This window comes from Phaenicophaeus curvirostris, chromosome 28 (assembly GCF_032191515.1).
Source record: "Phaenicophaeus curvirostris isolate KB17595 chromosome 28, BPBGC_Pcur_1.0, whole genome shotgun sequence".
NCBI classification, from domain to species: domain Eukaryota; kingdom Metazoa; phylum Chordata; class Aves; order Cuculiformes; family Cuculidae; genus Phaenicophaeus; species Phaenicophaeus curvirostris.
Window position 1 is genome coordinate 2809359 of NC_091419.1, and position 26778 is coordinate 2836136.

Here is a 26778-nt window from a genome sequence, read left to right on the forward strand (position 1 = left end):
AATGTCTCCAGGGATGGTGACTCCACCACCAGCCTGGGCAACCGTTCCAGTGCCTGAGGACCCTTTCAGTGAAGAAGCTTTTCCTGATGTCCTAATGCCGTTGCCTCTGTTCAAGAGTCACGTTATTTGCTGGTAACTGTACCAGGATGCTGAAAGGGATAACAAGATTCGTTGCGGAACTTTAAAAATCATTTCACCTGCAGAAAATCTGTGCTGGAGGGGTAGGTTTATGGGACTCTGTCCCTGAAGACAGGGTGAGGAAGTGATTCAACAACAAACTCCTATGAGGAGATGAGACCGGCGCTTGAAAGGTAGGAAGTTCACATAAGGAATGTAAAGTTGCTATATTTAGCATTTAGCATTAATAAGATTTTCTACTTTTGGAGGTCTTCACACTAAGATAGGACAGCTTTCTGAAAGATGCCTCAGCCTGAAGAGCCTCGGGCTTGCCTGGAGCCTCCAGCCGGGCTCGGTGATGGGGCACACGAGATGCCCACGTTGCTCCTCCCGACCTTTAGACTTGGATCTGAGCCCTGCTCCTCACCTGTTTTCCAGGATGACCTGATCTGTTTAGCCAAACAGTGTGACTTGCCAGTGAGGAAGGTGGAGAGGTGGTTCTGGCACCGGAGGAACACAGACCGACCCAGCCTGTCAAAGAAGTTTTGCGAGGCCTGGTGAGTGGTAGCACAAACCATGAGCAGCAGGGGCCTTTCACACTCCATCCTACACAAAGGATCCAGCTCGCTGCCTCTGTGCCCTCCATCCTTGCCCACAGAGTGTCCCAGCTCGCTGCCTCCACCCTGTGCCTCCAGGATCTTCCCTGCCCCACCTAGTTCTTCTGCACCTCTCCGCTGCTTCTCTGTTATTGAAACATTCCTTGCTTTTCCGTTCTATTTTCACTCGCAACTCTCCTTTTACTCCTGTCTCACCTTTTTTCCTTATAGGACCCCTGTTTCTATCTCTTAAGCCTGGCATTCTGCTTTTGAACAGCGTTGTCCCTGAAAAGCTCCCTAGTGTTTTGCAGCTTTACTGGTTCTTGGCTAAATTCTTCAGGAATATTGTCAGGCTTGGTGCCATGACTGCTTCCCTGGGAGCTGTTCCAGTGCTCCACCACCCTCTGGGGGAAGAACCTTTTCCTAGTGTCCAACCGAACGCTCCCGTGCCATCTTCCTGCCATTCCCTTGGGTCCTGTCACCAGTCACCAGAGAGAAGAGCTCGGTGCCTTCTCCTCCTCCTTGCCTTGTGAGGAAGCTGTAACCTGCTGTGAGGTGTCCCCTCAGTCTCCTCTTCTCCACACTGACCAGACCAAGTGACTACAACCACTCCTCATATGACTTCTCCTCTGGATCCCTCACCAATTTTGTGGCCCCAAAAGATGTGGAGGCACAAAATAAATCTCACGTCAGCCATTTCTGCAAATGTTAGACTTGGCTAAGCTTTCCCTAGAAAAGGAGGATTCTCCTGAGCTTGGTTGAAAAAGCCTTACTTTAGCAGTGGCTGCCTTGCTGTCAGTGGAAGGAAATCGATTCTCCCAGGAGAATCACAAAGATGAAAGTCATCATTAAATTTCCTGCAGTGCCGTTCATATCTGTAAGTGTGTTTTCATAGGGTAGGCATCAACTTCGAGTTGATCACCTCGTACTCCATTTAACACTCAACCTCTGACTGAAAACCCCTGCTTGAAAACCCTAATTGAAAAAGAAAAGAAAAAAAAAAACAGGCGTGTATTATTCATTGTATTCCAGCTAATTGCAATCAAAGCTGTGGACAAGGAGTTGTAGGGCAACCACGCTTCCACCAAGCTGAAATCTAAGTTCTCCCTGTGCTCAGCTGACGTGCAGTAAATAGTAACAGTAAATAGCAAGCAATAAATGCTTTTCTGAGTCAGCTCGCGGTGCTCCATCCTGTCTTTCCAACTGAAGCTTTGTGCAGTGTCTGGCTGGGAGCTCCTGGGGCTCTCACTGACAGGCGGAATCTCTTAGAGTGTAGTTACTTCTGATTTGTTATGGAGATTTTTGGAAATGAGAAAACTGGTTTAGACCATTGGACTCCTTTGAAGTTTCCTGTGTTTAGTCTGTCAGCTGCCTGTTTACTCCGTTGGGTGAAATTCCTCTCATTCCTTACTTTACTGTGGATGTTGAGCATGACCTGCCCCTGTCCACTGAGCTTGGTAAACATTTTCTAGGAACTTCTTTTGGGTTTAGTGTGGGTAAAGTCACTACCAGCTCCTGACTGAGACCAAGCAGGACAGTAATTAGTTACTTTACATGATAAGGACTTTAGCATGCCTAATTGCCAGCGCTTAGGGGAGACGGAGGCAGGTGGTGGGAGGTTTGGGGTAATTATCTGGGTGGTTTCATTCAGTGGGGTTCTCATCTTCTCTGCCATCTCTAAAGCAGAAGAATTGCTCTTCGGGAAGTCTGTTGAATGTGCCAGTAACGCTCGTGTAATGATCTGGGCAAACCTCGAGTGTGTTAATGTGTGTCTTTGCCTGCCTGGCAACATTCTTTGAATGTAATTGAGACACGGAATTGGAGCTTGGTGCTTAATGAATGGGTTTCTAACATTCTTTCTTTTGTTTGTTTGTAGCTGGCGGTTTACATTTTACATCATTGCTTTCTTCACTGGACTTGCTGTCCTGTACGATGTGAGTACCCAACCTCCTGTTCCACCCAGCCAGAGCCTGCACATGGAATCATTAAAGTTGGGAAAGACCTCTAAGCTCATCCAGTCCAACCATCAGCCCAACCCCACTGTGCCTGCTAAACCATATCCTTGAGCACCACATGTACACCGTTTTTGAACCCCTCCAGGGATGGAGACTCCCCCACTGCCCTGGGAGCCTCTGCCAGGGCTTCGCTGCTCTTTTATAGTGAAGAATTTTTTCCTGCTATCCAATCTAACCCTCCCCTAGTGCAACTTCAGGCCATTTCCTCTCATCCTGTAGCTTTGAGGTCCCTTCCAACCCAACCCATTCTATCGTTCTATGAATCTATGATTCTTTGTCTTCCAATTTTAATTAAAAAGGAGTCATCTGTGGTACGGACAGCACCTCTAGGCCCCTTAGTACACGGCATGTTATTCCATTATCTGAAATTGCACCAAAATGAGTACATTAAAAAGAAGAACAAATAATGTGAAAAGGCCTATTTGCCTGTGACACTTCTATACTTTTTCGCACGTTTCCTTTGTCACCTGAGTAATGTTTTCACATGCATTTGTTTTTGTGAAACGCCCTTCTTTCTTTAGAAAGAAGTGTTTATACTGTGTGTTAGTAGCTTTAGACTGGAGGCAAAACCCTCTGCCCCGTGAGTCCATGAGGTAGGAAGTAGCAAGGGAAACTTACTGCACAATGGGCACCAGAAAACAGCCTCGATTGTCGAGTGGAGAAATGGAATTCAGGGACCTGGGGTTCCTTTCTAGTGTAGGTGACATGGTGTAGCATAATTTTGGCTTTGCCCTTTTTGGTTCTGTCTCACACATCTCTCCGGGTTTTTACCTGGATTTGAGGTAAATCCCACTCCCTTTGCTGCTCCTAGATGGCAGGAGGCTGTGTCTGTGCCTCATCGCCACTGGTCAGAAGAACCACTGCTTGCCTTCCCCAGTGCTCATCCACCAGTGGGTGCTCCTCAAGAGGAGAGATGTTGCCTTCTTGCTCTTATCTCTGCCAGCTGTTATAGAAAATTACCCGTACAGATGTGGCTTAGGGTACGTTTCATCACTGGATGCATGAGGACACACTTGCACTGATCACATCTGGGTACAGAAAAGGGTCAGAACATCCTCCAGACTTCTGGGGACTTCAGTTGCCATGTTCCTATGGAGTTTTCGAAGCTACCCAGTTCTGAACTACCAGTTTTCATAGAATCATAGAATCACCAGGTTGGAAAAGACCCACCGGATCATCAACCATTCCTATCAAACACTAAACCATGTCCCTCAGCACCTCATCCACCCGTCCCTTAAACACCTCCAGGGAAGGTGACTCGACCCCCTCCCTGGGCAGCCTCTGACAGTGCCCAATCACCCTTTCCATGAAAAATTTTTTCCTGATGTCCAGCCTAAACCACCCCTGGTGGAGCTTGAGGCCATTCCCTCTCATCCTGTCCCCTGTCACTTGGGAGAAGAGCCCAGCTCCCTCCTCTCCACAACCTCCTTTCAGGGAGTTGGAGAGAGCAATGAGGTCTCCCCTTTTGTATGAAGTGTGAACAAAGCAGGATCTTTTCGGAGGTTCATTACTTAACAGGGTGCAGCATGGTCCTCAATTAGAGGAAATATCATGTTCTGACACACAAGTTTTCAGCCTTCTTGCCGTGTTAAAGTATTGTCCAAGCCACAGAGCTTCTTAATGGAACAGTTGTAAGAATATTTTAATGCATTAAAACATAACCACCACTACCCCAGACTTGTAGAAGGCTGCAGCAAGTTGGTAGAAGTCTTCCTTGAGCTATTTTATTTGGACCTGGGCTAAACAGCCTGAGAAATTACAGCACAACAGCTACAAATTTGCAAAGTCGCAGGCAACTGCGACTTCTTGTAGTGGAAATCTCTTGGCAACTGAATTCCAGACAGTGCAGCCAGCTCTACCTGTAATAAAACATGACAAATTCTGTAGTGGGAACACACTAAAGGAGTTTGGCAGCTGATAAGAGAAGAATTCCTCTGGCATTATCACATTCGTGTTGCATTTTCTTTGCAGAAGCCCTGGCTTTGGGACCACAGAGAGTGCTGGACAGGTTACCCACAGCAGGTGAGTCACACAAGAGGAGAAAATGCTGTTATAGATCATGTGTTGTCTTTGAGTATCTTTTGGAAATCAGGTTATGTTACTGACAAAAGAGAAGGCACTGAGTCAAATTCAGACTCACAAGCCCTGACTCAGGTGTAGGACCTTGCATTTGGACTCGTTGAACCTCCTGAGGTTCTCACAGCCCCACTTCTCCAGCCTGTCCAGCTCCCTCTGGATGCCATCCCGTCCTTCCACTGTGGCAACTGCCCCACTCAGCTTGGTGTCATCTGCAGACCTGCTGAGGGTGCCCTCCATCTCGCTGTCAATATCATCGATGAAGATTTTAAACAGCACCAGTCCCAGTACAGAACCTTGAGGGACACCACTAGTCATGGATCTTCATCTGGACTTTGAGCCATTGACCGCTACTCTCTGAATACAACCATCCAACCAGTTTCTTATCCACCGTACTGTCCACCCATCAAGTCCATCTCTCTCCAATTTAGAGAGAGGGATGTTGTGGGGGACCACGTGAAAGGCTTTACAGGAGTCCAGATAGACAGTCTAGATAGTGAAGCTGCGCTGGCTGCCATTAATCACCTCCCGGCCCTCCATGTGCATTAGCACAGCTTCTAGGAGGATCTGTTCCATGATCTTCCCGGGCACAGAGGTGAGGATGACAGGTCGGTAGTTCCCAGCGTCGTCTTTTCTGCCCTTCTTAAAACAGGGCACAACTTTACCCTTCTTCCAGTCACTGGGGGCTTCTCCTGGTTGCCAGGACTTTTCAAATATCATGGAGAGTGGCTTGGCAACCACATCAGCCAATTCCCTTAGGACTCTGGGATGCATCTCATCAGGTCCCATGGACTTATATATGTTCCAGATGGTGCGGCGAAGTGGAATTTCCCCTGCTCATTGCTTTCCCTTCAGCACAGATGACATTTAATAAGTAACCACTTGTTCAGTTGAAATATTTCCCCCTGAAGCTGCAAGAACCAGTTTTGTTGGTTTGGTTGTCTGCTGTTCTTTTGCCTAGGAAGGAATCTTCGCTCCCAGCCCTTGCTCCACTTTATCTGGTCGGTGTTTCTCTCTCTCCTAGCCTCTCCTGCCATCCGTGTTCTGGTACTACCTGCTGGAGCTCTCCTTCTACTGCTCGCTGGTCTTCACCCTGCCCTTTGATGTGAAGAGGAAGGTGAGTGGCAGCCTCAGGGAAGAATCCAGCGCAGACAGGACCTAAGTTGAACAGTCAGGAGAACAATCTCCAAGAGCCTTTGTGTAGTGCTAGTCTGAGTTTTTGGGGGATGCTGTCCTAGCTCGTTCCCAGGAATTTCCATTCCCAGTCAGTGGGAAGTGGAGAATGCAAACCCTGACGCAGAAAGGTGCAAACTACTGCAGAATTCTCAATACAAACTTAAAAGCCGAGTTGAAGAATTACTCTCCCAGACTATTCTAGTCTGCAGTGATTCTAGAGACAGGAAAAGAGATGATTCTTTGCCAGATAAGCTGTGTGTTCCTGGGTGAACCTACAGGCAGGATTTGATGCTATAGGTGTACGCGAGCAGCAAGGCTGCAGGTAGGTCCTTACAAGTAGAGGGTGGTTGTGAGGCCCCATCCACAAGCCTGGGGGTGCGAGGCAGTTTTGCAGACAGGTAGACTTGCACAGGAATGGGGCAGAGATGGGTATGGACACTGCTTTGTGAAAGAAAGAAACCTCTCTTCATGTTGAACTTGTCTGTACTAAATCATTGGATTTTACCATTCTGTCTTCTGATTTGGATCATCATCATGTCATTACTGGTGAAGAAGAGAGTGTTCTTTGTCGTGAGATCCTCAATTCACATCACGAACTCTTCATTCTAGAGTCTCTTGGTAGCCTACGTTTCTAGAATGTGTTTGGTAGAAGAGTTATGTGGGTAAGAAGAGATATATGGGGGGTTTCTTAGTCATTGGTGGGGAGATTTCATTGCTACCCGCTGGAGGCAAGCTTTAACCAGCGCAGGAGGTACATTAAATATTTTATTCTCAGCTTTCCCCTTTCTCACCAGGACTTCAAGGAGCAGATAATCCATCACGCTGCAACTATCTTCCTGATCAGCTTCTCGTATTGTGCCAATTACATCCGCATTGGGACGCTGGTGTTAGTAATTCACGATGCTTCCGATTGCTTCCTGGAGGTGAGCTCCACAGCTTACGTGTCAGTCAGAACTGATGTAGCAAGGGTGCTCTTCAGCCAAAGGGCGTCTTTAGACCTAGCACAGTGTGGGCCAAGAGTTAGAGTGTTTCAGGGATAATTCAGTGCAGAAGTGTACTCAGAGCCCTGCATTCAGTCCTGGAGTCCTCAGCATAGGAGGGATCTGGAGCTGTTGGAGCAAGTCCAGAGGAAGCCACAAAGATGATCCGAGGGCTGGAGCACCTCCCACGCAAGAACAAGCTGGGAGAGTTGGGGTTGTTCAGCCTGGAAAAGAGAAGGCTCCAGGGAGACCTTAAAGCAGGTCCCAGTACTGAAAGGGGCTCCAAGAAAGCTGGGAAGGGGCTCTTGATCCGGGAGCATAGGAATAGGATGAGGGGAAAAGGTTTGAAGCTGAAAGAGAGGAGATTGAGGTCTTAGGAAGAAATGTTTTGCTGTGAGGGTGGGGAGGCCCTGGCCCAGGTTGCCCAGAGCAGTGGTGGCTGCCCCATCCCTGGAGGGGTTCAAGAGCAGGTTGGATGGGGCTTGGAGCCCCTGATCCAGTGGGAGGTGTCCCTGCCCATGGCAGGGGTTGGAACTGGATGGGCTTTGAGGTTCCTTCTGACGCAAACCATTTTATGTTTCTATCTCGTGACCAAGCTGAGGTTGCCCTGCAGGTAGCCTGGAGGAGGCACAGTTACCTGCACGCAGATTGTGTCATGTCTGGCTCTTTGGCCTCCTAGAGCATGTGCAGATGCACTGTCTTGGCCTGCTGTTTGATTGTTCCTTCTCCTTCCAGCCAACTAAAATATTCAATTACATGAAGTGGAAAAAAACTTGTGACAGCCTCTTTATGGTCTTCTCAGCTGTTTTCCTCATCAGCCGCTTGGTCATTTACCCCTACACGTGAGTTTGCTGCAGTCAAGGGAAATGGAGAAGCTGCCTTTTAGGGGACAGGATAATTCGGCTGGCTGCTGAATCTTTTGCTTCAGCCTTTGCTTCTCAGTCCTTGCACTTATGTCCCTGCCCTTCGCGCAGGCTGCTGAGCCACGGTGCTGTCCTGGGGGGAGCGAGGGTGGGCTGCCTTGGGGCTATAGAGGAATCTTAAAGCCCTGAAGTGTACAAGACAGGAGAAGACCTCCACCTATGGCTCTGCCTCTTGTTTCTGGTGGGGAACTGAGGGTTGGCTCAGTTATGTTATAAGTAAGAAGGAGATGAGAGCTTTCTGAGCTTAGTTGTGGCCCTACTAACCACACGCTTTTCCTCCACCGTGATTCCCTCTCTCTTGCAGAGTGCTCTATAACACCTACTATTACTCCATGGAGATATTCCAGCCCTTCTTTGGATACTACTTCGTGAATGTTCTCCTGATAATTCTGCAGCTGCTCCACGTCTTCTGGTCCTGCCTAATTATTCGCATGCTCAACAAGTTCATCCTCCAGGGCACGGTATGGATCGGTTTGTAGTCCCCTGTACGTCACACGGGGGGGAAGGGTCCATCTGGGCTGCTCACGAGCACAGGGGTTCCTCTGGGATGGATTCCTTCTTGCCCTAGTGAAATTATATGTGTGCATTCCAAACAGGGAGGTGAAGGGAACACTCAATATTATTAGGGAAAATTGGCCAAAAAAAAAGTACAATTGTCATGAGTCCCTACAATATCGAGTGCACTTCCAGTGCTTCTATTCAAGACAAATGTAAGTTGGACTCCAGGGGAGATTTCTATGAGCAAAGCCATTGACATCTGCGTAAGGATCCCGGCACTCGGTCTAGTATGATTTGCATTTGTAGTGAAACAAAGAAATCTAAGCCAGGGAAAGTTGTCATGACTGGTGAGGCCAGTGCAAAAGTGTTTCTTCCTAGTACAGGATTTTTAGTGACAGTGTTGCTGAGATCACAGAATCACAGAATGGCTGAGGTTGGAAGGTACCTCTGGAAGGCTTGTCCATATTCCCTGATTCAAGCAAGGTCACCTGGAGTAGGTTGCCCAGGGCCATGTCCAAATGGCTTTTGAATATTTCCAAGGATGGAGACCTCAGCACCTCTCTGATCACCCTGTGCCAGTGCCTGAACACCTTCTCAGTTCAAAAACGGTTTCTGATCTTCAGAGGGAGTGTTTCAATTTGTGCTCATTGCTTCTTGTCCCGTCACTGGGCAACACTGAGAAGAGCCTGGCTCTGTCTTCTTTGCACCCTCCCTTCAGGTATCCATATCCATTGATAACGTCCATTGATGCATCCTTCTCCAGGCTGGACAGTCCCAGCTCTTTCAGCCTTTCCTCACGAGATGCTCCAGTCCCTTCATCAACTTTGCAGTCCTTCGCTGGACTCTCCAGTGTGTCCGTGTCTCTCTTGTACTGAGGAGCCCAGAACTGGACACAGCACTCCAGCAGAGAGAGGGGAAGGATCAGCTCCCTCACCCTGCTGGCAATGCCTCTCCTGATACAGACCATGAAGGGCAAGAGCACTTTGCTGGCTCATGCTCAACTTGGTGTCTGCCAGAGCCTCCAGATTTTCCTTAGAAAAGTGGTCAGCCCAGCATATCATGGTTCCTGGGGCTGTTCCTCCCCAAGTATAGGACTTCACATTCCCCTTGTTCATCTTCACAAAGTTCTCGTCAGCCCACTTCTCCAGCCTGTTGAGGGCCCTGTCAGCAGCAGCACGAGCCTCTGGCATACCAGCCGCTCCTCCTGGTTTTGCATCTTCAGCAAACTTGCTTAGAATCATAGAATCACCAGGTTGGAAAAGACCTCTGAGATCATTGAGTCCAACCTTACCTATCTGCCATTAAACCATATCCTTAAGTACCTCATCTACCCATTTTTTAAATACCTCTAGGGATGGTGACTCAACCACCTCCCTAGGCAGCCGTTCCAGTGTCTGATGACCCTTTTTGGTGAAAAATTTTTTCCTAATGTCCAATCTGAACCTTCCCTGGTGCAGCTTGTTTGAATTCCCCCTTGTCCTATCACCTGTCGCTTGGGAGAAAAATCCAACACCCTCCTCTCTACAACCTCCTTGTAGGCAGTTGTAGGCAGCGATGAGGTCTCCCCTCAGCCTCCTCTTCTCCAGGCTAAACAACCCCAGCTCTCTCAGCCGTTCCTCATAAGGAATTATTGCAGGTTTTGTAGTAGATGTCTACAGAGTAGACATTTTGGTCTGAACCAGCTGTCTGGACCCTTTTTCATATCAGAAGAGGTAAACGGACGTGCCCAAAGCGTAATCCATTCAGGATTGCACTCAGGTAGTGCTGTTTATCTCTACCAGAGAGAGCCTGGATGGATGTGTGAGGTGCAGCTGTATAAACTTCAGTGAAATGCATCCCACTCTCTCTGCCCGTAGCGTTTGCTGTGAGACCAAACTGCTGCTCAGCATGAAATTCTTCCCAGAATCAAAGGCACGACCTAATGGCATTGGACTGGCCGCATGCCAAGGACACAATCCAGGAGTAACAAGTCAGGGCCATGTGGGAGTTGACCTCATAGCCCAGGAGGAGTTGTTTTATTAGCACCCAACTGGGGAATTCTGTCTTATGGGAACTGAGAACATGCAATAAAGGCTCATCTCCATCCACATTGTCCCCATTTTCTTTATCTGCCTTCCCTGAAGGTAGCACAGAGCAAATAATTTGCAAATTAGGAAGGACAAACTTCACAGGGCAGAAATGAAGACGCAACTGAAGAGTCCCTTGTATTGTTTTCCTAATGCTCGTGTGGGCTGAATTATCATTGCAGTTATTACAGTGTAAAATGATGAGGTAGTAAACAGCCTTACTAGAAAGACACGAACCCTCAGGGAGAAAAATACCGAAGCATATACAGAATTTTTGCCTGTGTTATCTAAAAATCATCCGGCACATTTCATGCAAAAACCACATTTGAAAGCTTTCCGCGTTGAGCAGCGAATAACAAAGAGAAATAATCCTAAACAGATCTGTTCCAATGATGATATTTAGTAGCCCAAAGTGGAATCAGGAAGAACACAGGACGTTCTCCCCTTTTTGAGAGCCATGGAGTTCTTGCTCCAGTCAGAAGTTCATGTTCTTCTCACGGGCCTTTCTGATCTCCACAGTTCTGCTTTCTCGCACAGGTTTACCTGCAGCAACTTCTCGCGTGCTGTGCCCTCACCTGCATTAATTAGAACTCAGCCTAGATCCTGATGGACAGGATTCATTCTCTCAAACAGGCGAGCTGAGATACATCGTCATAATTTGTGCAGATGTGTAGCTCCTTCAGGAATCTCTCCGGGTTTAAGGCTTCAGCCATCTCCTGTGGCCACAAATGGGTGAACTTAGGAATATTGTTTACTGTTTGTCCTTATGCAGCAGATTGAGACTCCAGCATAGTTCCTGCACTGCCAGTTCCAGGATGGCCTGAGGTCCAGGTTGTTCACAGAAGACAACATCTCCTACCCATATTGGCCTTGGAGGCAATTTGAATTCGGTGCAGGCTTAGGTTCTCACCAAACCTGTCTGCATTTGCATGTAGGCATCTCTAGAAAGAGCAAACAGACTTCTTAATGTGACCCAAGAGATATTCCCAGAACAGAGTAAATGGAGACAATGGATGTCCATGCAGCAGCTGATGCCCCTGAGCAGCTTCCAAAGCTCAGGTCCCAGAAGGAGTTTGCTGCTTTCCCTCAGAGCTCTTTCCAACCAGGATTGTGACACCTCAATTTATCCACTGGTATGGCATCTTGTATTGCAGAGCAGCAACAGCCCGGGAAGCCAGCAAGTGCTGGGCTGCTTTTTCCAAACTCTGGTTTTACCACATTGTTTCTTCGTTGTCTTCTTTGTAAGGTGGTGAATTAAATATTTACAAAAGTAATTACAGAACCCGCAGTCAATAGCAAGAGGAAAAAGCAGACCATAAAGCTGAATGTAATCAGAGTTGAGTGGCTTTGTGCTGAGCTGTTGGTTTGTTTGGAGGCTTTCACAGTGCCCAAAGCAGAATGCCAGGCTGCAGCCGCCCAGGCCAAGTGTGGTCAGGTGCTGTCTCCTTGTCCCCTTAGAAAATGTGAAAGAACTGGATTAACTGCCTCCTACATCTTTCTTCCACGTGCTGGTGCCCAGAGCAGCAGGGTGGTTCTCCTCAGTTTTCCATGGTTGTCCTCAGTCCTGGGGATCTGTGATGTGGTGCTGCTAATCAGCTTGTGCAGTAATTCCTAATGTTTACAAGGATGTGCATGCAGGAGGGTTGGGAAGGGCTCTTCATCAGGGAGTGCAGGGATAGGACAAAAGGGAGTGGTTTGGCGCTTAAAGAGAGGAGATTGAGATGAGATCTTAGGAAGAAATGTTTTGCTGTGAGGGTGAGGAGGCCCTGGCCCAGGTTGCCCGGAGCAGTGGTGGCTGCCCCATCCCTGGAGGGGTTCAAGACCAGGTTGGATGGGGCTTGGAGCCCCTGATGCAGTGGGAGGTGTCCCTGCCCATGGCAGGGCTTTGATGTCCCTTGCAGCCCAAACCATTCTCTGATTCTATGATCACAGCTAGGTATCCACTGAGACTGAAATCAGAGAGGCAGAGAGAACCTCTTTCCAAAGGTGATTTAAAAGCTGAAGGGATAGGCTAGAACTGTGAGAAAAAGGCAAGTGGGTGGAGTAGCAGATGAATGTCTAGGCTGCAGCTCAGCAGTTTAACAAGGCCAAATGCCAGGTCCTGCACTTGGGGCACAACAACCCTGAGCAGCTACAGACTAGGAGAAGTCTGGCTGGAAAGTGTCTGGAGAAGAAAGACCTGGGGGTGTTGGGTGACAGCGACTGAACCTGAGCCAGCAGTGGCCCAGGTGGCCAAGAAGGCCAATAGCATCTTGGCTTGGATGAGAAACGGCGTGGCCAGCAGGTGCAGGGAGGTTCTTCTCCCTCTGTACTTGGCACTGGAGAGACCGCACCTCGAATCCTGGGGTCAGTTCTGGGCCCCTCACCACAAGAAGGATGCTGAGGCTCTGGAGCGAGTCCAGAGAAGAGCAACGAGGCTGGGGAAGGGGCTGGAGAACAAGAGGAGCGTCTGAGAGAGCTGGGGGTGTTTTGCCTGGAGAAGAGGAGGCTGAGGGGAGACCTCATTGCTCTCTCCAACTCCCTGAAAGGAGGTTGTGGAGAGGAGGGAGCTGGGCTCTTCTCCCAAGTGACAGGGGACAGGAGGAGAGGGAATGGGCTCAAGCTCCACCAGGGGAGGTTCAGGCTGGACATTAGGAAAAAATTTTTCACAGAAAGGGTGATTGGGCACTGGCAGAGGCTGCCCAGGGAGGGGGTTGAGACACCTTCCCTGGAGGGGTTTAAGGGACAGGTGGATGAGGCGCTGAGGGACAAGGTTTAGTGATTGATGGGAATGGTTGGACTCGATGATCCAGTGGGTTTTTTCCAACCTGGTGATTCTATGATTCAGCTAGCACTGCATCTTGGGCAGCCTGCTGTGTTTGTATTGCTTCTCATTTATTTTTTTCTGTAGATGGACAAGGACATGAGAAGTGACACGGAAGAAAGTGACAAGGATGAAGAAGGAGAAAAGATCAAGGAAAAGGAGAAAAATGGGGTCACATATTTCAGCAACGTCACAAGCAACGATTATATCCAGAGGAATGGGTCTGAGCCCCTGAACAACAGAAGCCATCTCACCAACGGTCACGTCAAGGAAAGATAACGACTGCTGACGTGCGTCTGACCTGGTCTGTAACGAGTCCAGGCCACCGTCTTTAGAAACAGTTTTGTTTGTTGTGTAGATAAAATGGAGTGCAATTACAGTATCCTAGCGGAATACCTGCTTCCTCTAAACCAAATTGTTTATGGTCAGTGATATTTGAAGGAAGATTTTGGTCTTTCTTCAATAAAAGCTTACTATAGGATGTAGCCTTGAACCAGGTAGAAAGGGATCAAAGTTGTTTGACTTGTATTAGGTTATACCATAGTTGTTAAATGTGTTAATCTTGAAAAATACTTCCTTTTTTTTAAAAAAAAGGTGGATAAACCCTAACAATGTCAAATCTCACTCACCTGATGCTGTTTGTAGGAATCTGGTCAGCCTCTGGGGGTCCTGGTCTGTTGTCACTAATGATGCCACTAACAAGGAGGTGTGAAACTCAATACAGGGACAGCTCTTTTGAGAAGACAGGTGCCCCACGAACACTCAGGAAATCAAAATTGAGCGTAGCGAAATGAAAGCTTTGGAAAGACATAGGAAAAACTTTCTTCTCAAAGGGAATGCTGCTGTGTGCCATGTTCTGTAAGGGAATGGATCTCAGTCCCTTCTGTTGTCAGCGTTCGTGCCACAAAGGTGGGTGCCACGAAGCCCAGACTGCAGAGCGCCCGCCCAAATCGTAGCTGGAAGACCTGGAAAATCCAAGCAGTTGTGTCTCAGGTGTCAGGTAATCCTTTAAACCTAACTTGGAAGGAAACACAGTCCAAAGAAGGGAGGTGACAAGACACTAGATAATCTAGAAGCCAACACTGAGTAAGTGCTCATGTTTCCTCCCGGTGTGATTGGCACAGTGTGAAATGTTTACAGGGTCAGCTTGTGGCTAGAAGGAACACATTTCCCCGGTCCTCAGAGGAAAAGGGATCCAGAGAAGATCTGCAGAACCCTATGGAATAATGCTTTAACGTGGCCTCCTAAAGCCAGGGCCTTTGCCCGGGTGTGTCAAGAAGAGCAAGTTTAAAGCAATAGTCCAGGAGGTGATGACGCAGTTTGGATTCAGTTGGCTTGATGTCCTCTATCTTGTATCCTGTATATTCTTAGACTTTAGATTCTGTGATTCCTTGAAAGAGTGAAATAAGTGAGTATGATGCAAATTTCTGTTTTATAAATCAATCCATGAAACCAAAGGTTTAGCAGATTCACTGTAATGAGCGCAGGGGCTCGGGCTGCTCAGGCACCTCCCTGTATGTGCCCAGTAAGGACCAGTGCAAACTGGGGGGGCATGGACCAAGGAAGTGCCTGATGTGAAGAGGTGGTGCACATGTTTAAAATTAAAAGGCAAGTGACAGCATAGAAAGACAAGAGGGGGTTTGAGCAATCCACTCAGTTCATCTGAGCTTTGATCTCAGCTTATATGTGCTCAGCTTGGCTTTCAGTCCAAATATATTGGATACTTTCAGAGGGGAAAAAGTGATTCCAGGGCAGTAACTCGCTCTGGGAGGAGAACATCTGTTCGTGCATCGTCATTTAAATTTGTATTTGCTGAAGATTATTTGCCTCTGAAATCTTGAGCTAATGTGAAGTTCAAAGTCCACATTCTGCATCCTGTCATGTTTCTTTAACCTGAGCCTACAACCTTGCCACTCCTCTGCAGGTGATGTGCTCTGGAGGGGTGGTCATGCATCATTTTGTACTACTGAATGGAAACGTCCTTTATAAATTACTTTTGAAAGGTTTGCTTGTCTGGGCTCTTTTCTACTTCTTTAACAAGCAGGAGGCACCCTGGCTCGTTTCACCTTCTTGGTAGACGTGTGATGAGGAGGACATGTATAGGGGCCATTGCCAAGTCAATGCACATGTAGCACATGTGGGGAGGATGTTGCACACCCAGGACATGCAGCCAGTGGAGAACTGCAGCTCTGATTTATCTCCTAGGTCAAGCTGGGTTTGGCCCTGGAACACAGGGCACCCTAGACCTAGGTTACCTATATAGCCAGGGCAGCAACCAGTCCAATATTGCGGCACTAAGGAGATACTTCGGACTCGCAAGGATAAGAGGAGAGAAATTAGTGTCTGTTCTTCCTTTTCATGAGGTTTTCAAGACTAGGAAAGATCCCTATAATAAAATCACCCCGCCTCTTACCTGAGGAGCAGAGTGCTTCCCAGAGACTGCACAATGCGCTGTGGAGCCCGTGCAGACTATGTTGATGCCTGCTGAGTTTTATCCTCAGGGCTTTGCTGTCCCCCTGAAGGCTGAGATAAGCTCATTAGGAGACAAATTTGTTTCTCGGGAAAGGATAGATCAAGGATTCAGTAGAGCTGTTGGACTTAGATTAAGAATTACTGAGTGCTGCTTTTAGCTGAGCACTATAGTGATGAGTCACTAGGGCAGATAAACTGCCAAATATTGTTTTCTTGCCATCAACTTGCTTAAAGAAGCTCTCTGGGTAATCAGCTTCCTCCCCTTGTTGCCCCACCTTCTCTCTTCACGTCTCCCCAATGCTGAGAAGCTTGTGAGTGCTGTGATAGTATTTATGGATTTAACGCATTGACTCCCCCCAGGCCCCCATCCTAGGGGCAGGGAGGCTGCTGGAGAAAAGGCTTGGGTGCTGAAAAACCCAGCGGACCAGATGGAGCAGAACCTGAAGCTCTTTCCCCTGTATGTTTATCATGCCACGTGTGTGGAGCTGGTGTGTGTCACACTGATGCGGCGTGGTGGGTGAGTGGAGGACTGGCAAATCTTGGCCCCCAGGCTGGCATCTGGGCGTCCTAGCCCAAAATTACAGCTGACAGGAACCTTTTATCACTGAATCTTTATCGTGAATCTCTTTCCCTGTATCTTTGTCACCCCGTGTGTGCAGGGCAGGCGTGCATCACACAGGGCGTGCATCACATAATGTTCTCAAGCAGCTGTGGGAGATGAGGTGAGGGCTCCAGGCGAGCTATGAGGAGAAGAACATTGCTGCTTGAGGCTGGTGAATGAGTGGAGGACCGGCAAAGCATGGGCCCCAGGCTGGCATCTGGCCATCCTAGCCCAAAATTACAGCTGGCAGGAATCTTCTGACTCCGTGCAAACCTAGTGGATGGATCCTGTTTGAAGAGCAGTTTGGCACAATTGTGCTCTTCCCTTTGCACACTCTCAATAAACTGATAGCGAAGTTGTGCGTCCAACACACTTTTTCATGCCGATGTGTACGCTGAATGATGCGTGTAGATGTCTTAGACTTGAAGAGGGGCTGCTTCTTGCATTTGGACACGTACAACAGACACAGTGCCTGCAGGTCCCTACGGAGCAGCAAGACATTGTTCAAAAGCTGAAGTCGTGTCCAAACAAGGAGAGAGGAAAGGACCTGTAACTGTGGCAGATCAGTGTGAACATGCAAGAAAGCAGCCAAGAAACATCTTGAGAAACAACTTGAAAGGCAATGCCAATCTGAAACACCGCAAAGACTGCAGGACTCAGGTGATCATTGAGCAAGAACACGGAGACAAGATCGGGCTGAAGGCAGAAAATTCAGTGAGGTGCTGGCAAATGACTTCCCTGCTTAAAAGTTCAGAGAGGGTCCAATACCTGACATCTTGCTGAGGCTGCATCCCAAGAGGATCCATCTCAAGCTTATGGGTGAGATGTTATAAGTCAAACAGACACTGATGGCCACCTCCAGACCTGGGTGGCTGTAAAGTGTAACCTCGTACCAGAAGGAGGTAAAGGACCAACTGTGGAAGGCCAGCTTTTGATTCAAATCATCTTGTTATCAGGAAAATTTAAGAAGGTTCCAAGTGGGAATGTGAGGAGCTACAACCATCTGGAGTCCGACATGCAGACTGGTCAGGCTGGGAGCAAGTGTAATGAATGGTGGGAAGTCTCCTGAAGGGCCGGGCTGCGTTAGAATTTCAGAATAGCTCTGGGGAGAGGTTTGTCAGCTTAGTGCTCGATATGTGATGGTTCAAAATGCAAATAGGATTATGGGATGTTGCCGGGCAAAGTGGAGAAAACAAAACTCAGGCTGATGGGACCTTGAGGGTGCCAGAAAACCTTAAGAGCTGGGGCCAGTGTCACCTGGGACCTCCATCCTCAACCTCTGCCAGTTGTCAGAGTGGGTTAATGGGGAGGGCATTGCTCCCTGGGAAGGAAACAGCTGGTGGAAAGAGGGGGTGAGGGAGAAGCCCCTGTTGTTATAGTCACCAGGTAAGGATTTCAGTCATGTGTGCAGCAGAATAATCACAGTTTGCCACCTCCTTGACACCCACTAAATTACCCTCCTGGGCTAGGTCATCGTACCCCACCTCCGAGGTCCCGGGCAGGTCAGAACAAGTGATGCAATTCAACTAGGCTGAAGTCACGTACGTGGGGCTGAGATGGGGGCTGGGGAGGAAGCATGAATGATGAGCTTTTGAGCTGGGAGTCCTGATTTAGGAGTGAGATTTATGCGTTGCTGTGTCCCGGAGTCTCTGCTTTCTGTGCCCACCTTCTTGACTAAGGTGGGACTGCTGGAGGGGTTCTGGCATCACGAATCCTGGCTGCTACCTGGGAAGACTTGAAGGAGTCTGCAGATGTACGCTACCCACAGGACCTCCTGCTCTGCATCCCTGGTGCCCTGCTGATCATCATCCCATGCATCTTTGGGAGGCCAGTGCAGCAAATCTGGTTTCTCCTGCGCCAGTTGCCACCAGTGCTTCCCAGGGTTGCTCCGGCCCGATCCTTACCTGCTACAAAGTGGACGGGGGATTGTCCCCAGGAACACTGAATCTCTCCTTTTTTTTTTTTTTTTGGCATATGGTGTTTGCGTGACAGCTCCTTGCCCTGCCCTTCCTCTCTCCTGTACCTGTAACACAACCTGTACCAGCAAGTATGAAAGGACAAGTTTGTCCCTCGGTCACACCTCGGCTGCGGGTGGAGGGCCTTCTGCTGAGAGTCCAGGTGGGAGCTTGCAACACAGACAGGGGATTTGCTGGGTCATCAGCGTTGGAATCCCCCAGCGAGGCAGGGGATGCTCGCAGAGGTGCTGTGTGAGCCCCTGCTCTCAGCAGAGAAGCAGAAAGAGGGGATGACGTGGCTCCTGGAGCTCATTGTGGGACTGTTGTCCAAAAAGTCCAATTCGTTACCTGGCACGCAAACAGCTGATCTCCCACATCAAGTTAAGACATTGGTTTTATTGCAGCGTTGCGTAAGTCTGGGTGTTCTGTGGCTTTTCCACAAATCAAGCACACCTGGCAGGAGCCTCCGCACTCAATTCGTTAGAAAAGTTACCAGTGGTTGCATCACACAAGTTCTCTCCTGCACACGCTCAGCGAGTAGGGGGTCTGCTGCTGGAGGTGGGCTGCTCGTGTCTCCCTGCCAAACTGGCAGTCTTGGTGACAGATCACAGAATCACAGAATCACCAGGCTGGAAAAGACCCACCGGATCATCGAGTCCAACCATTCCCATCAATCACTAAACCATGTCCCTCAGCACCTCGTCCACCCATCCCTTAAACCCCTCCAGGGAAGGGGACTCAACCCCCTCCCTGGGCAGCCTCTGCCAGTGCCCAATGACCCTTTCTGGGAAAAACTTATTCCTAATGTCCAGTCTGAACCTCCCTTCGTGGAGCTTGAGGCCATTCCCTCTCCTCCTGTCCCCTGTCACTTGGGAGAAGAGCCCAGCCCCCTCCTCTCCACAACCTCCTTTCAGGGAGTTGGAGAGAGCAATGAGGTCTCCCCTCAGCCTCCTCTTCTCCAGGCTAAACACCCCCAGCTCTCTCAGATGCTCCTCTTGTTCTCCAGCCCCTTCACCAGCTTCGTCGCTCTTTTTGTAACAGGAGCGCTTTGCTCACATCTTCCCACCTTGCCCAGCCCTGCCCTGCTGCCTCCTCCCACACCAGAGCTCCCCGGTTCAATCGGGGACCATGGACACCAGTGTCTGGCTGAGGGAAATGCTGCTTCCCAGGGGAGCCCAAGGACTGACAGACATCTCCCCCGGTCTTGCGTGTGGAAACAAGGCAGGTCCCCATGGTTCAGCACAGGAGATGGAGTCAGATTGGGCTTTGGGCCCCTTTTCCAGCAGTATGGACGCTGACACATGGGAACATAGACACCAACACCCACCTCCTCCAACCTCCTTTCAGGGAGTTGTAGAGAGCAATAAGACCTCCCCTCAGCCTCCTCCAGGCTAAACACCCCCAGCTCCCTCAGCTGCCCCTGTAACCCTTGTTCTCCAGCCCCTCCGCAGCTCTGTCCTCCTCTCCAGATGCACTCCAGACCCTTGATGTCCTTCTTGTAATGAGGGGCCCAAAACTGAACCCAAGATTTGAGGTGTGACCTCACCAGCAGTGAGTGCAGGGGGACGATCCCTTTCCTCCTCCTGCTGGACACACCATGGCTGATCCAAGCCAGGATGCTGTTGGCCTTCTTGGCCACTTCAGCCACTGTCAACCAACACCTCCAGGTCCTTTTCTGCCAGGCAGCTCTCCAGCCGCTCTTCCCTAAGCCTGGAGCCCTGCGTGGGATTGTTGTGTCCCAAACACACAACCCAGCACTTGGGCCTTGCTGAACCTCATGCAACTGGCCTCAGCCCATGGATCCAGGCTCTCCAGGTCCCTCTGTAGAGCCTTCCTGCCCTTGAACAGATCAACACTCCCACCCAGCTTGGTGTCACCTACAAATTGACTGAGGGAGCACTTGATCCCTTCCCCCAGGTCATGGATAAAGATGTTAAACAGAACTGGTCCCAGCACTGAGCCCTGGGGACACCCCTCATGACCAGCCACCAAGTAGATTTTAGCTCTGTTCCCGTCAGTGCGTGGGCCTGGATCATGACTCGCACTGGTGCGTGGGTTCTAAAATTAATTTTTGAGTTAAATTTGTATGAAGCTTTGTCAGAGTAATTAAATAAAATTCTCATGAGCTCATCTTTACATTCATTTTAATCACAGTTTATCAATCTTAATGCTAGGGAGTTTTATTTGGCATTCACTCATAAAATAGAGTACGTTGGAAATTATGTTTTTTAGCCCATGAATGTGAACAGTCTCAAAGAGCTGGATGTTTTTCCTGATGTTACTGAGTGAACTATGTACTTGTTTCTTTATCATCACAAGCTAAAACTTCTTTTATCTTTGAGTTTGCTGTCAGCAGCTGATAATTACCAGTCAAAATTGTGTTAGAGGTGAGGAAAAAAAAGGTATATTTAGACTTCTAGAGCAAAGGCATCGAATCCCATTGTGTACAGCTGGCAAAATTTTACCATAGAATCATGGAATGGTTTGGGGTGGAAGGGATCTCAAAACCCATCCAATCCCATCCCTACCATGGGCAGGGACACCTCCCACTGGATCAGGGGCTCCAAGCCCCATCCAACCTGGCCTGGAACCCCTCCAGGGATGGGGCAGCCACCCCTGCTCTGGGCAACCCGGGCCAGGACCTCCCTGCCCTCATCATGAAGAATTTCTTCCTAATGTCTCATCTAAATCTTCCCCCTTCCAATATCAAGCCATTCCCCGCATCGTCCTATCATTGCAGGCCCTTGTAAATAGGCTCTTCTCAGCTTTCTTTCAGAAAGCACTGAAATCTTCATAGTTTTCCTCTTCCTCAAGCTATCTGCTCTCTCAATGAAATCTTCCTGCTGAAACCTCTGTAACATATGGAATCAGAATGGAGAGAGGAGCCACCAAAGGTCTCCATCAAAAAAATCAGGTTCTCTTTGGCTCTCAGCTTGAGGTTCAGCACTAAATGCACACAAACACCCCCATCAATCAAGAGATCTACTCTCCCTCCCCATGTGAACAATAAATTATTCAGTGTTTGAGTCCTGTTATTATGCTGTTTAAAGCTCTTCTCCTGGAAGCTTGCTCATTGCTCCACACTGCAGCATTTCTGAGGAAACCAAGAACCCCCGGGCTTTGCGTGCCTCCCACAGGCTGCAGTTTATAAGCGTCTCCATAGGTGATCGACAACCACCCACGTAATGAGAGGAGACAAGCAGAAGCGTTGTGGTAGGCATGCTGCATCCTGTTTAATGCTGATGGAGCAGGGATGTGGCCATGGCACGGACCCCGGCAGCCGTGGGCCATCTGGGGAGACCCTGCTGAATTAACAGCACCCACGTGGAAGTGTGAACCAAGCTGAGGTTCTGCAAATCCCCATCCAAAGAAGTGTAGATACCTCTGGGGATGTTGCAGTGCCCTGGGCGCAGCCTGGGAGGTTATTCCAGCTCTGGAGGAACTCTTAATTCCTTGTTTTTCCTGTTTTAGCTGGAGATTTACTTTCTCTTTCACCTCATTCTTCTCCGGGCTGGCTCTCCAGGTTGATGTAAGGTTGTGGGCAGGGTGATGGTGTGGAGTGGCACCTTTCAAGGGTTCCTTATTCATGGTCCTAGGCCATTTCAAAGAGCCCGTCCAAAGAGCAAGTGTGGCCACAGCTGTGGGTCCAAAGCCAAAGTTGGTCAAATCCAGGATGTATTCATTTTGTTGAGATTTCTCTTTCAAAACTGGAAAATCAGTGTTACAATTCCAGGGTTTTAATAGGGCTTGGATGACTTTTAACCTTGTAGTGTATTGTACGTGAAGTCATCATCAGAATTTATAGCAGGACATAGAATTTAAAGTCAATGTAAAAACAAAGTATGTCTAAGCAAGACCATGGTTTACCTTGATTTTGCATGATTCAAAGCTTTTTAGAGTATCAGGTCTTATGTCTGTAGGAAAATCTTCGAGATCTGCTGGATGTGTGACTCCACTGCAACGCGAAGGCTCAGAAAAATGCAGAGGATGGATAAAGCTACGTATATGTATGTCCATCAGCAATGTACAGAAACCTGCAAATGCTCTCTTTAAATATTCTATGATTCTGTGTTTTCCACTCAGGCTTTGAGTATGCTTCCAAGTGTTCTGAGACATTTTACACGTATGCCAGGGGAGGTTTTTCTTTGAGAAAGGAAGGAGGTGGAAAACTCTGGGCAATCTGGGCCAGGGCCTCCCCACTGATGCTAGTGACTTTCCTGTCTCTCCCAGCTGGTCAAAGGACAGAAACCACAGAGGTTCCAGGGCAGAGCAGCCCTTTACTTACATCAGCCCTGAGGAGTTCATGTACCATAACAACCCAACCACTATTTCCAATAATGACCTGCAAACTCAGTGTAGACATGAAGGTTTCACTGGCTTTTGTTTAAAATTCATTTTCCAAGTAGAAAAAAAACCCCAAAGTTATGAAGGAATAGATCTATTTTCAAAATTAAACCAATTAGCAGACCAAACTTGACGTGATCTAACTCCCATCAGCCCGAAAGCATGTGGCTTTTTCTTTTTGGTGATGCTGGATCTGGCTTCGTTCATGCCCACGTATCGAATCTTCGCACAGAGACACAGCCATGAATAGGAAGGGGGCAAGGGAGTTTGTTATCAATGACCTGACATATATCAATGTAGGGATCAAAGAGGACCACAACGGGGAGGGCACTATTCCCCTTCCTCTGGCCAAGGAGATAAATCCGTCCATTCACAGTGCTGCAGCCCATGAAGAACTTCTGGGTCAAGCATTCTTCATCCACCTGCGTCCACTCATCCGTCTCCACATCGAATCGAAACGCGCCCCCTCCGATAGTGTAGAGAGCACCATTCAGGGCTGTGATACAAAGGTCATACCTGGGAGGGAAGGAACTCTTGATCAGAAAGATCCAGATCCTGAAACGCTTACTGGGACCTTGGTCCTCATAACAAAAGTCCCGTTTAAACAGAGAATCACAAAAGCGTTGGTGGGACCGGACTTCTGGATTTCTCCAGTCCAACCTCTTCTTGGAGAAGGACCAACTTTTCTTCTCCTGTCAGGTCCCAGATTATTTCTTACCTTGGAAGCGGGGAGAATGAGATCACATCCCAGCTGTCCGTCTCTGTGTTCAGCCTTTGCACTCCATCATAAACGTGTCCATTTTCATCCAGGCCACAGACCACATAGATCCTGGTTCCCACGCTGACCGCGTCTCCTCTCTCCACAGGCTGAGCCATAGGACTCATGCTCTCCCACTCTGACTCCACCAAAGCCATGCGCTCCACTGCTGGGATTATCCCTTCATCTGTGCTCCCTCCAAGCACATACAGGTAGAGCCCTGCTCCTACTGCACAGTGGCTGTGGCGGGACTTCTTCATGGCAGGTCCCTCCAGCCAGCTGTTGTCCAAGCAATTGTAGATAAGCACCCAATCCACACTATACCAGACAAACTCATCCCGGAAATATCCGCCTGTCACGAAAAGGAAGCTTCCTGGAAAGACAGCAGAGAATGTTACCAGTTATACAAAGGCTGAAACTTGCTCTTGAGAACCAGGGCTTTTGCTTCTCCCAGGGCTGAACCGATGAGGTTCAAGACGAGCAGAGAAAATGACTGCTCTTTGCATCAGTTTGCAGTATTTGATTCTTATCAGCACAAACATGCAGAGCCTACAGATGCAGGAAGTCCTTCCAAGTTTACTCCTGCTCTTGAACAGAATCAAGGAAACACCAGCTGAAAAAAACCTCTGGGGATCTCCTGTCTGAAGCCCTATGTGAAATGGGAGCATCACCAATGCAAATAAGGGAACCCATGGCTTTGAGCTGTCTTGAAAGTCTCCAAGCATGAAGATTTCACAACATCCATGGGTGAGTTTAACTTAGTGGCACCTGTAAATCAGGAGTCACCATCTGTCAAAACCACCATGAGAGAGAAGACCAAAAAACCAGACTGCTTAAAGTGAAATCATCATCCTCACTCCAGTGAGAGTGAGCACAAGGAGTTCAATAGTGCCTGCAACGTGAAAAGGCTGTTGTTCATGCTGGAGAAGAGGGGGCTGAGGAGAGACCTCATTGCTCTCTGCAGCTCCCTGAAAGGAGGTTGTGGTGAGGTGGCTGTTGATCTCTTCTCCCAAGGAAGGATGAGAGGGAATGGCCTCAAGTTGTACCAGGGGAGGCTTAGATTGGATATTAGGAAAAATTTATTTACTGAGAGAGTGGTGAAGCACTGGCTGAGGCTGCCCCCAGGGCAGTGGGGGAGTCCCCATCCCTGGAAGGGTTAAAAAAATGTGTAGCTGTGGCACTTGGGGACACGGTTTATCAGGCACAGTGGTGCTGGATTGATGGTTGGACTGGATGAGCTTAGAGGTCTTTTCCAACCTTAATGATTCTCTGATTCTCCCAGGATAAAGGCAAACAAAACTATTCTTTGAATGTACATAAACAAAAACACGAATGAGGTTTCAGCAATGCTGAACAAGGCAGTTTTACAGGAGAAGAAGCTGAACTCCCTGCACGGGGGGCTCTCAGCCTCAATTCCTGTTTGCACGTGCTCAGTCCCACTTCTCTGCAAGTTACCTACTGCTGCCACTGCATACTGGGTGAGGTTCCTGCGCTGCAGTGGAGCACAAGCCTGCCAGGTCCCTGTTTTAGGTTGAAAGACAAACAGTTCTTGCTGTTCCTTGTCATGCTTTCCTCCCAGGACATATAAGGTGTCGTAGCTCCGACCAGCACAAGGACTCAGTTCCATATTTTGCCAGCTGGGTGGAGGACAGCTGTCTAGCCTCTTTACGAGCCTGGAAAAGGTATCTGTCTCTCCAAGACGCTTGCTGCGCTTCACCAGGATATCAAGGAAGGACAAACTCAGGAAAGTGACCCTGACTTCACCCACCAAATCCAGAAAGTCTTCCTCTCTCATTGCTGGGTCCTCCATTATCCACCTCATAACACTGTCGAAAACCACGTCTTCTCGCAAAACGAAGAGCTCATCACTTTTTAGGAACTGCATCAGCATTTCTTTGGATAGTGCCTTAAATTCTTCCTGGCACATCACATCCCCCCAGTGAGTGAGAGCCACGTTCATAGCAGACGCATGCAGCTCTACAAAGGCAAATCGCTGCGAGTAGGTCATCAAGCCCAGGCAGTTGGAAACATGCAGCTCTCGCTCGAGGAACTTCTCGCACAACAGTTTGACCCTGTCAAACTGAAAATAATCAGCTGTCTCCAGTAAGCTGGTCACGTTTTCTTGGCCTATTTGCACCTGGGCTGTGCGAGTGAACTCAAGCAGCGCCTGAAAAGGCACTGCATCAATCCCCCTGATCACTATGTGGTGTTCAGCACTCTCTCGTGCCCCCCCAAAAAACATGGCTTCAAAGTAACGACTGTGGACTGAGAGTAACCTGCGGCTGACCTGAAAGAGTCTCTCTCCAACCTCAAGAACTGTGTCTGCAGTCATTTCTGTCTGAGGTCCCAGCTCCTCTGGTTCTTGCGTGGGCTCCATGCTTGCTGACTGGCAGGCAGTTAAAATTAACCCAGCTCTTACGCAGCCGTTACTCATGTGAGGTCTGGAAACATTATCCCCTAGCTATGATAAATACAAGATAAGCCAATCTTGTCCTAAAAATAGACTGTTTTCTACCGTCCTGCTTTGCTCTTCAGCCTCTCCTGCTGCTTCCAGTGCAGGAATAGCAGGAGAGCTGTATAACCAACGAACCACAGATTTAATTGACACCTGCCCTAGCCAGGCAAGACAACAGTGAATCAGGGGAGCTGTCAGCCAAGCAAGGAGTCTGGACTATGAGGAGGAAAGAGAAAAAACCACCAAAATCTTCCTAAGTACTGCCTAAACATCAAGAAGTTGTAGAAGAACCTTGAACCTATTAAAAAAAAAGAATCATAGAATCACTTGGTTGTTAAAGACCTTTGAGATCGAGTCCACCATATCTGTCCACCACTAAACCAGACCCCTGAGTACCTCATCTACCCATCTTTTACATCCCTCCAGTGATGGTAACACAACGACCTCCCTGGGAGGTCCCTGGGCTTCTATCAGTGCCTGAGAACCCTTCTGGTGAAGAAATTTTTCGTAATAGCCAATCTAATCCTTCCCTGGTGCAATTTGAGGCCGTTCCCTCTCATCCTATTGCCTGTTACCTGGGAGAAGGGACCAAGACCCACCTTGCTACAACCTCCTCTCAGGCAGTTGGAGACAGCAATAAGGTCTCCCCTCAGCCTAGCAGTACCCACTAGGATACCTTCCAGGTCCCCAAATCAAAACCGTAAGAAAGCTTGAGATCTCCCGGGAAAAACAGCACTGACTTCCCCAGAGCCACATCCTTCATCAGTTCAATATCAAGTTCAGATTGCTCACAGTACGTAGTATAAATTTAACTTCACACTTTAGTTATGAGACAAGGGAAGGAATGAGCCCCACTGACACCCAGCTGGCTGTCACATACTCAGTTGAGAATGAGCTCAACCTCACTGCACTAAAGCAGTCACAGCACACAGAGCAGCTCAGAT

General features: G+C 48.6%; 2 protein-coding genes across 4 annotated transcripts in view; one reads left to right on the forward strand and one right to left on the reverse strand.

The window, feature by feature from the left end:
* CERS4 (ceramide synthase 4) overlaps positions 1–15256 on the forward strand; it is a 41173-nt gene extending 25917 nt beyond the window's left edge. For all 3 annotated transcript variants that reach the window (XM_069878140.1, XM_069878138.1, XM_069878141.1), the window contains 8 exons: positions 556–674; positions 2590–2647; positions 4700–4750; positions 5829–5921; positions 6775–6903; positions 7696–7802; positions 8188–8344; positions 13338–15256. In XM_069878140.1, the coding sequence (XP_069734241.1) occupies positions 556–674; positions 2590–2647; positions 4700–4750; positions 5829–5921; positions 6775–6903; positions 7696–7802; positions 8188–8344; positions 13338–13529 (906 nt within the window). In that variant the 3' untranslated portion in view covers positions 13530–15256. The remainder of the gene's footprint in view (positions 1–555; positions 675–2589; positions 2648–4699; positions 4751–5828; positions 5922–6774; positions 6904–7695; positions 7803–8187; positions 8345–13337) is intronic.
* A 5176-nt stretch (positions 15257–20432) lies between these two features.
* On the reverse strand, positions 20433–26109 carry LOC138731844 (kelch-like protein 23). Its single transcript, XM_069878099.1, has 3 exons — positions 24835–26109; positions 23341–23752; positions 20433–23138 (listed from the first exon to the last, which is right to left on the reverse strand). Exons 1-3 carry the CDS (start codon positions 25811–25813, stop codon positions 22826–22828), a joined length of 1704 nt encoding a protein of 567 aa, XP_069734200.1. The 5' UTR covers positions 25814–26109; the 3' UTR covers positions 20433–22825.
* Positions 26110–26778: the final 669 nt, after the last annotated feature.

Bases quoted from the DNA above. Each gene is read 5' to 3' on its own strand.
- LOC138731844 (XM_069878099.1), bottom strand. From the start codon at position 25,813: ATGAGTAACGGCTGCGTAAGAGCTGGGTTAATTTTAACTGCCTGCCAG. The intron at 23,753-24,834 runs GTAACTTGCAGA...CTGTCTTTCCAG, and splicing joins GTATGCAGTGGCAGCAGTAG to GAAGCTTCCTTTTCGTGACA. The intron at 23,139-23,340 runs GTAAGAAATAAT...CTTCCCTCCCAG, and splicing joins TCATTCTCCCCGCTTCCAAG to GTATGACCTTTGTATCACAG.